Source organism: Lampetra fluviatilis, chromosome 18 (assembly GCF_964198595.1).
Source record: "Lampetra fluviatilis chromosome 18, kcLamFluv1.1, whole genome shotgun sequence".
NCBI lineage: Eukaryota > Metazoa > Chordata > Hyperoartia > Petromyzontiformes > Petromyzontidae > Lampetra > Lampetra fluviatilis.
In genome coordinates, this window is record NC_136292.1 from 8,454,187 (window position 1) to 8,463,228 (window position 9,042).

A 9,042-nucleotide genomic window follows, 5' to 3' on the forward strand; every position below is an offset into this window, starting at 1 on the left:
TGTCTGGCAGGTGGGTGGGTGTGTAGGTGAGGGTGTGTAGGTGAGGTTGTGTAGGTGGGTGGGCGTGTCTGGCAGGTGAGGTTGTGTAGGTGAGGTTGTGTAGGTGAGGTGGTTGTGTAGGTGGGTGGGTGTGTAGGTGATGGTGTGTAGGTGAGGTTATGGAGGTGGGTGGGCGTGTCTGACAGGTGGGTGGGTGTATAGGTGAGGTTGTGGAGGTGGGTGTGTCTGGCAGGTGAGGGTGGGGCCATTGCAGGTGACGACGAGGAAGAGGTAGGTGGCTGAACTGGATCTCACCTGCACGCACCTGTGTGTATGTGTGTGTGTGACGCTTGCTCGGCTGAGCGGTGGCGGTGTGAGAGCGGCTGGGGGCGACTGAGCCAGTGACGGAGCGAGCGCCGCTCACTCGCAGCAGCAGCAGCCGCAGCCGCCGGGGCGTCCATTAAAACGCGAAGCAGAAGGCCTCCGCCGCTCGCTTCGCGTTCGAGGAAGACTCGTCAACCGCGACGCGCAGCCGAAGACGAGGAGGAGGAGGAGGTACAGCAGCACCAGCTGCTCCTGCTGCTGCAGCTGCCTCTCGTGGTGTCTGACGGGGGGAGGGAGCGCGGAAGGAGCCAGGGGAGGCGCTCCCTGCTCGGCTGCGGCGAGGATCGCGAGTCTTGACGTCTCGACACAGCAGCGACAACCTCCACAGAATCGCCTCATCGCCAACTCGGCGTAGACTCATCGGCATCTCGTTATCCTCCCCTTAATATCCACGTGTGCAGCCTTTGATAACAGTGCGGTCATCGATATTTCCGTACCGACTCAACATAGCCTCTCAATTTTCCCCGGTTTCATATCTCGGCAATTTATTTCATCAACATCATCCCCACAACATCCCAACCTCGACTCGACATCTACCTCGAATACATCTTCAACATTATCTTCACATACTACACCCTCAGCGTCCCCAATATATACCCGTCAAGGTTTCACTCATCTCATCTGCATAACGTCACAATCTTTACATCCCCTACTTAATAAACTCACATCTCAGTCCCAGCATCTCAACATACGGAAACTTCATCAGCACACTCTTCATATCTCCTGAACGTCCTCCACTATTTGCCATTGCTGCTGCTGCTGACCCTCCTCCATCCACCTCCACCAAAGCCAGCGAGCAAGGGGGGGGGGGAACCTCATCGATGGAGGGACATGAGACCGTGAAGACCGACGCCTCTGCACATCGTGATGCCGTCGATTCGAGTTCAGGGAAGGTTCAAATCCCCAGTCTCCTGGTGGGCACAACTCCACTGGCAGGCGGCCGTGGGACCGCGGCACCCAGCGCGGTTGGGCCCTCTGGGCTGCCAGCGTTGCCCAAGAGTCTGAGCGGGCTTTTGAGCTCGGCTGGCGGTGGCTTCGGGAGCCACGGGAGTGGCCCGACGTCGTGGCGAGAGCTGGAGAGGACGTACGCCAAAAGGTCCATGATCCAGGACGACCTACAGCGGGGCCGGAGTGGGGCTGCGGAGGGACGCATGTTGTTGGCCAGCTGCAAGCCCGGCAATCTGGACCTGGCGATGGCTTTGCTGCGCAAGGAGATGGTGAGATTTTTTTTACAACGTCTACCACATGTGGCGACTTGTCGATGGGGGCTTTTAATGGTCACATTTGTGGAAGTCTGTCACCCAGAATGTCACCTCTCTGGAATTTTTTTTCCAGGTTTCATGTCGACTGTTGTGGTTAACTTTGGTGGTCTGCTCCAAAATTTAAAGCACGTTCCTCCTAATTGGTTCGATCGCCGTTATTTTTAATGGGCAAGAAATAGTATTTTGATTTTGTGTAAATAAAACATAAGAGATTTTTTTTAATCTGATGATCATGATGATGAAAGTTGTGAATGGTGGCCAAGAGCATGCATGAGCACACTTGCTGTAGTTATTGGTGCTGTTGTATTTTATCCAATTATTTGAAATGCATTTAAACTCAATCGAGTGCTGCATATATGTAATGTTAAATGCTTATCTGGAATTTAATAGCGTTACAATACAGAGACGCTCAATTAATCTGCGTCAATAATGACACATCCTTTTGGAAGCTTTTAAAAATAGAAACTACCTAATGGTTTCATATTTTAGCGTTGTTGGACTCTAATCATACGTCAGCTTTACTTTAAGTTCCTATAATGTAATCCAGTATTTGATTATCTCATAAATAACCTGCGCACAGCTCTGTCAGGAGTTGTTGGGCCATGGACGCGTCAGACCGGTTCAAATGTCCATCGCCTGTTTGGTGTAGGAAATGAACAGTCCTTGTGAAGTGTAACCGGTTGACTACCGGAAGAACTGCCCTTTAACTGTAACTCCTGGCCCTGCCAATACTGTATCGTGTGTGTGTGTGTGTTTGAACATTGCCCTTAGGCAACAAGGCCACTTTCAAAATGGTTTGGCTGTAAAGTGCCAGCAGGTGTGCTACGGTAGCAAACGTCGGTGCTATTGGCCATGTAGAGTATTTACTGTACAATAAATGAATACTGTACCAACAGCGTCATGGGGATCCTGGTGTCATGTACATTTTAGCGTTCTGGACTTGCAATGCAGAGGTCGCCAGTTTAACGGCCCCACACTTGCTAATATGATGCAAGTCTCTTAAATGTTTGCTTCCCATCCCCCGTCTCTGTTCACCTTAGTAGTATAAATGGGTACATTACTACCGTTCGGCAGGTTGCGTGTGGTCGAGTAAGTGTGGGTACAGCCAGCTCTTTCGAGACGTCGGGCCAATTTGAAAGAGGAGACCGACTGTGCTTTAGAGGGGCTATTTAAAGCTGCCTCGAGTGGAGGGCCAGCAGTGTTGTGAGTAGGCAGTGTCAGAGCTGCACCTCCACCACCAGCATCGCGGTCAATGTTGGTGGTGAACAAGATGACTTGCGGCAAAGTTATATGGGCGTTGTTAATTGCACACTCTGTGTGCATGGTTGTGTTGAGGTCTCCAAGACTGCAGTTTTATAGCGAATAAATCTAAACACATAAAATGTGTGCGGTCTGTGTCCCGTAGGTCATCGCTGCTAAAATCCAAGCATTTATGATTTTCCTTTTCAATCGGGGTGCTAATTTACCCTGAGTAATCATTTCATTTACGCATGTTTTTTGCAAGCACAAGTGGTTCTTGGTTGCAATATCTTTGTCCTGTTTATCTTGGCATTCAACAACAGTATTCGGTCAAAGAAGTTTACATTATTTTTTGAAGTGGACTGAAGTTTTAATTAATTGAAATGGTGTCTCTTGCACACGGTGCAGATGGGACTCCGGCAGCTGGACATGTCCCTGCTGTGCCAGTTGTCGGCCCTCAATGAGGGCATGCAAGAGTACAAGACGCTCGTGCAAGACCTCTCCATGGCCTCTTCCGTCACTCCCTCCGAGACGTCCTTTGAGGACGACTACGACGGCGAGTTTTCTCCAAGGAGCGGCTCGTACGCCGTGGGCTCCTCGCGTTTAAACGAACCCTTCCAGATGACTATTTGACACAAGGTTGTTGTTGTTGACAATCCCAGAATTCCCTCTCGTCGACCAATTGCGACTGCCACCATGAAACTGCCACCATAAAATTAGAAGGCCAAAACATCTCCCAGGTTTATTTCGTGGCCCATCCATTTTGTAATATACTAGTTACCTATTGGATACAATTAAATATAAATACTGGGGAGTATGTGAAACATCATGTTTCCTTCGTTAGATCGGTTTTGGTGGGCTTCATAGAATGTCATGGTTGTGGCGCTACGAATATTTTTTGTTTAAATATAAATAGTGCAATAGATTTTTCGTGACGCCATTCAACAGCAGTAAAATAAAGCCATTGGTCTAAAGATGAATAGCCTTGTGAAGTACAGTAGTAGTTATATTCTCAGGTTTTTTCGGTAAAGTCACGTAGGTAAAACATTAAAAGTAATGAAAGTAAAATAAAACAAAACAAAAATAAAAATAAAATTCACGACGTTTCGGAGGCAACACAAGAGACTTGTGTTGCCTCCGAAACGTCGTGAATTTTGTGAATTTTATTTTTATTTTTGTTTTGTTTTATTTTACTTTCATTACTTTTAATGTTTTACCTACGTGACTTTACCGAAAAAACCTGAGAATATGAATCATTGCAGTCACGAAAGCTTCAAATCTAGAAGTAGTAGTTATGTCTAGCACAGCAGTTTACTATATGCATCGATGCCTTTGCATTAGTCCTTAGATAATTGTTCAGCGAATTTATCAAAAACTTAAAAAAACTATGGGTATCACTGTGATAGTGTAAATCTGCTATAATCAAGTGCACAACATCTCATTGTTTCTGGCCTGTAACATGGTCATCGTCAGCTCTGGTTTCAGCGTATCTCAGGGGTACGCTTCACATTGTGGGCTCGTAAAGGGACTACATTTTGTCTTAATATTCCCAGAGTAAATCTGACTGACATGGGTGTGCCTGTCTAGTCTTGCTACTTGAGTTTTTGAAGCTCACATGCTTCTCTGCCATTTCAAGGCAGTGCTCCGCTGAAGGCCAGTAACGTGACACAGGGTCTGTCGAATGTATGGAAGACCGCGATTGTTGTTTAGTGGAGTTGCGGGTATCACATAAAGCCAGAGCTGCCACGGGTTAACATCAGAAATGACAATGTTGCAGCACCAGCACAATGCAGATAGTAGGGGTAGAAAAGGGTTCATTGATTGTTATTTTAAAACTCATGATGCTTATTGATGTGGGATTCTATCTTGGGAATGACCTCCCGGGTAACACGTGAATATGAGCTATGCTTTGGCTTGTAAAGTTGATTTTAAAAAGCAAGTGGCCTTCACGTTAAACAGAATAGACTAGCAGACAATATCTGCCTCTGCGCGCATAACATATAAAGGTAATCTTACACAACCCATCAGCTTCCCGGCCCTCCAAGAATACATGAGGTGGCAGCATTAATTCAGATAAAAGCACATTTTGGAGCGGGTTTGACATTGATTGTCACCTCAGCCGTCAGGCTCACTTGAATCAATATGGTGAATTACGAGATGTATGGGTTTCACTTTAAACATATCATGTAACTATGACTGCACATTAAAATGACATAAGCCTCCCTCCAATTTGCCTAACATTCACCTGCTTGTCCCTTGTCCTGAAAAATGCCTTTTGAAAACCAAATCTGGTTCAGCATTCTGAATGTAGGCAGCTTTATCGGGGTGCTTTTGATCTATACCTTATTGCATAAATGTTTCCATTCGTTTTATTCCTTTACGTTTTTTCATGTTTTTCTTGGATTGGTGTACGGGTATAATTTACAAAAATGCCATTTGTTTAATCCTGGTGCATGTCAGGACACTGTAGGGTCACACTGATTCTGTTTGGTTTGTGGCTTTAAAAAAATCAGGTCAAACTTTACTTGCACTGGTTTGCTGTTCGTGTGGTCCCATGTCCACGGACAATAGTTTGTCTGAGAGCCATCACAGCATTTAAACATTTCTTGGTATTTTAAAGCATTCGTACATAAGAGGCACATACCAACGTAACAATCTGTAATGTTGCCTATCCAGTTGAGATTGTGAAATGAAGTGAATGGTTCTGGATTTGTATTGGCTGTTAGTTTGTTCTGCTCCATTCCTAATCTTTTTCAAATATTATTTTTGCATCTTGACCAAATGTTTATTTAGTTTTCAAATGCAATGTTTATACGTGATGGAATTTGTTATGTTGGTTCATTGGAACTCATGAACTGAATACATTTACATATATACACTGTATGTCTTTTGCAAAGCTTTGTTGAAGTATCGCAGTCGTCAGCGCGTTTGCATACTGCCATGAACAATAACAGGCCGGTGATCGCTCAGGGGTGTGTTCATGCCAGGGTGCAAATGCAGCATAAATTGAAGTTGAAAAAGAAAGAGGTTTAGCTCAAGACTGCTTGCATTCTTGGGGAGCTCCTGTTGTGTTTAGCACACTGGACTTGCAATTTAGAGGTCTCAGGTTCGATCGTATTTTCCGGTGCTGCACTTGAAACAACGTTGCAAGTTTCTCACATCCCTTCTCCTCTATCCGCCCAGCAGCGTTAGATGGTGGGTAACACCACGGTTACCGAGTAGGTAAGTAGCTGCCCTTGAACTGGAATTTCTGGCCCTGCCAATACTGTACTGTGCTGTGTTTTTAAACATTGCCCTTGAGCAACATGGCTCACTTTAAAAATGGTCTGGCTGCTATAAGGTGCCAGCCGGTGGGTTATGGTGATGCAAGTCGTGGGCGCTATTGGGCCCGTAGAATGTTTGCTGTCAATACATACTATAGTACGGTGGGGAGGTAGCCGTGGTGTAACGGTCAGCACACTGGACATGCAATCCCAGAGGTCGCCAGATCGATCTCCCTACACTGCACTTGAAACAATGGGCCACGATTATTTAATCCGCCTTTCCTCCCCGCCTCTGTCCACCCCACTGGTATTAATGTGTTCATCACAACTGATTGGCAGGTCGCATGCGGTGGGGTAAAGTGTGGGTACCCCCACCTTCCTCTAACGCGTCTGGTCAACCTGAAAGAGAACTCAAGCACGAGGGGAGCCCCCTCCGCTAGCAGTGGCGTGAGCAAGCAGTTACAGGCTAACACCCTCCACTTGTCCCAACACATCCTTACGCAAATCTTCTTGGTTCTTTCGGTAAAGTCACGTAGAAGGGAAGTAATAAAATAATAAAAATAAAACATAATAAAAATAATTCTCACGACGTTTCGGCCACAACGGAAGCAGCCGTCCTCAGGTGAAGACCAGGTCTGTCGGGGAGACGGCGAAACGTCGTGAGAATTTTTTTATTATGTTTTATTTTTATTATTTTATTACTTCCCTTCTACGTGATTTTACCGAAAGAACCAAGAAGACGAATCCCTGCAGTCACGAAATCTTTAAATCGAAAAATCCTTACGCACAGTTGCTATCGTAGGCTGCTCGGACACTGATTACATTATGCAAGGTATCGTGCCTGAATGGGTTATGCCATTTAATTTTAACCTCCTTGTCACCGAGAGCGCATTTAGAGATTGCATTTTGGAAGCGGATGATTCAGTTGCCAGGATTTGGATCCTCCCTCGTATAAAATAGCGGTTTATGGAGCAGTCTAAACCAATGCCTTCTCCAGTGCTGCTGCCACCTCCACCGCCTGCCAGCGGCACACACACACACTCACACTCGCTTCCGCTCACACGTTGTGTGATTGTTGTTGTTACATACTCGGTCAACCCACGAGAAGTCACTGTGGTATAGTCTTTATTAATAAATTATAATTTAAGAAATGTACACACTTAATACTATATACACATTCTTTAATAATAAGAAATTAACTTGAAAACACTTAATTTGACATCTAACATTGTATGAGCACAAGTTAACGTTCAGCAGACTGGAACGTGCACTTCAGTGTTGCAATGCCCTGTGGTGAAACGTTGGTGTCGTGACATGAAGGGTTTGTAGTCTTTGGTTCTTTCTGATATCCCACCCGAGGACGATCGCTTATGTGGCGATCGAAACGTCGTGATCTATTTTTTTTTTTCTTCTACGAAACTTTACCGAAAGAACCAAAGAGTATGGATTCCTGCAGTCACGAAAGCGTCAAATCAAGAATGAAGGGTTTGCTTTGGCCAGTCATCAGTCAGTAGCCACCGAGGGCCACAATTTATCTCGCACAAAATATACAAAAAAAAAACACACGGTCATAATTACAATCATTTCGCCACATTTAACACAAGTATCACAGCTTGACAACATCTTGCACACGTACACTGACAAATTTGCACTACCCTGTTAAAACAATGTTTTCATACTTGAACACACACACACACACGGCCACAAATACGCAGTGCTTTTCTCGGCAGGTTTTCGTGAACACCCGTTGACCACAACACATCAAAGCAAGAAAGCCCCTCTCCCCAGTTGGTGCGCACCGTGTTTGTCACGCACGCTGTCATTGTTGGTGTTGCCCAATCGGCAACTTTGATACACCGTGGTCTCGAGCCGTCAGTGGAATGTGTCACGACTTGTCAGTTGGAATCCACTTTGTTCCATTGACCACCTGGTAATGCGCGCGCGCGCACACGTAAAACAAATACCTGACCAGCTCGTGGTCTTAGGCGAGGGTTCAGCGGCAGTCACGTGTCTCAGCGGGAGCGCATTCGCCGCTTGTTCTCGAGATTCACGGTTCATATCCGACAGAGTGCCCAGGTTATGACTACGGGCATATTGCGTGTAAAACACACGCCGTCTGCTGCACAGCGCGTGTTTAAGATCCCATGGCGTGATTTGAGAAATGTAGGCCAATGTGCAGGTGTCATGGTCCAAATTAGAGAATGTACTTGTAACCTTACACATTAGCGACATCGCCCCCTACTCCGAACCGACTGCAGACTGTGATACGGCGCCTTCGTAAAGCCTTGCGTTTTCAGACTGGTGCGAATACCAAATGTTCTAAATTATTCCTATCCGTGTGAGTGTCTGATCTGGATATGTCAGTCTGTCTGCCACCTCGGTGTGGCTTTACTTTACGTGCACGGGCTTGCTGTCTCTTGTGTTATATTCGGAGTTAAAGTGCCGGAACTCTTTGAACCCCTGCCTTAAAGTTTCGGGGGATTTTCTTTTTCATGATGTCCGGACCCCTCCATCGCATCCGTTTACACTTCCATTGCGACAATACATTACAATCACCCGACTGTGTGTGTGTGTGTATTTGTACAAAGGCACACACACGCGCACGTATACGCACATATCAAAGTAACTGTGTTGCATTGTCTGCTTTCCGAAGATGAGGGTATAGGAAACTACAATTACTTGTGCACGGCTTGGCACCAGGCTTTCCAGGAACACTGTGAGATTCTATTGATTGAACTCTAAATCCTACATATAAATCACGCTCTATAGGAACACATGCCTGCGAATTGTGAACTCATATGCAGACTCCTGGAGTTATACGTAGTTAAAAAGTAACATACTTAAATTAATCAATATTACGTATAAAAATGCACTTTAATCTTTAAACGTTGTTTTTGGTTAAAAACGTGGGGCTT

At 45.7% G+C, this 9,042-nt stretch overlaps 1 protein-coding gene across 1 annotated transcript; it reads left to right on the forward strand.

Moving 5' to 3' along the window:
• The first annotated feature begins 298 nt into the window (after positions 1-298).
• On the forward strand, positions 299-3,866 carry LOC144937028 (protein FAM89A-like). Its single transcript, XM_078864267.1, has 2 exons — positions 299-1,580; positions 3,273-3,866. The coding sequence occupies exons 1-2, from the start codon at positions 1,185-1,187 to the stop codon at positions 3,495-3,497; spliced, it is 621 nt and encodes a 206-aa protein (XP_078720393.1). The 5' UTR covers positions 299-1,184; the 3' UTR covers positions 3,498-3,866.
• The last annotated feature ends 5,176 nt before the right edge of the window (positions 3,867-9,042 follow it).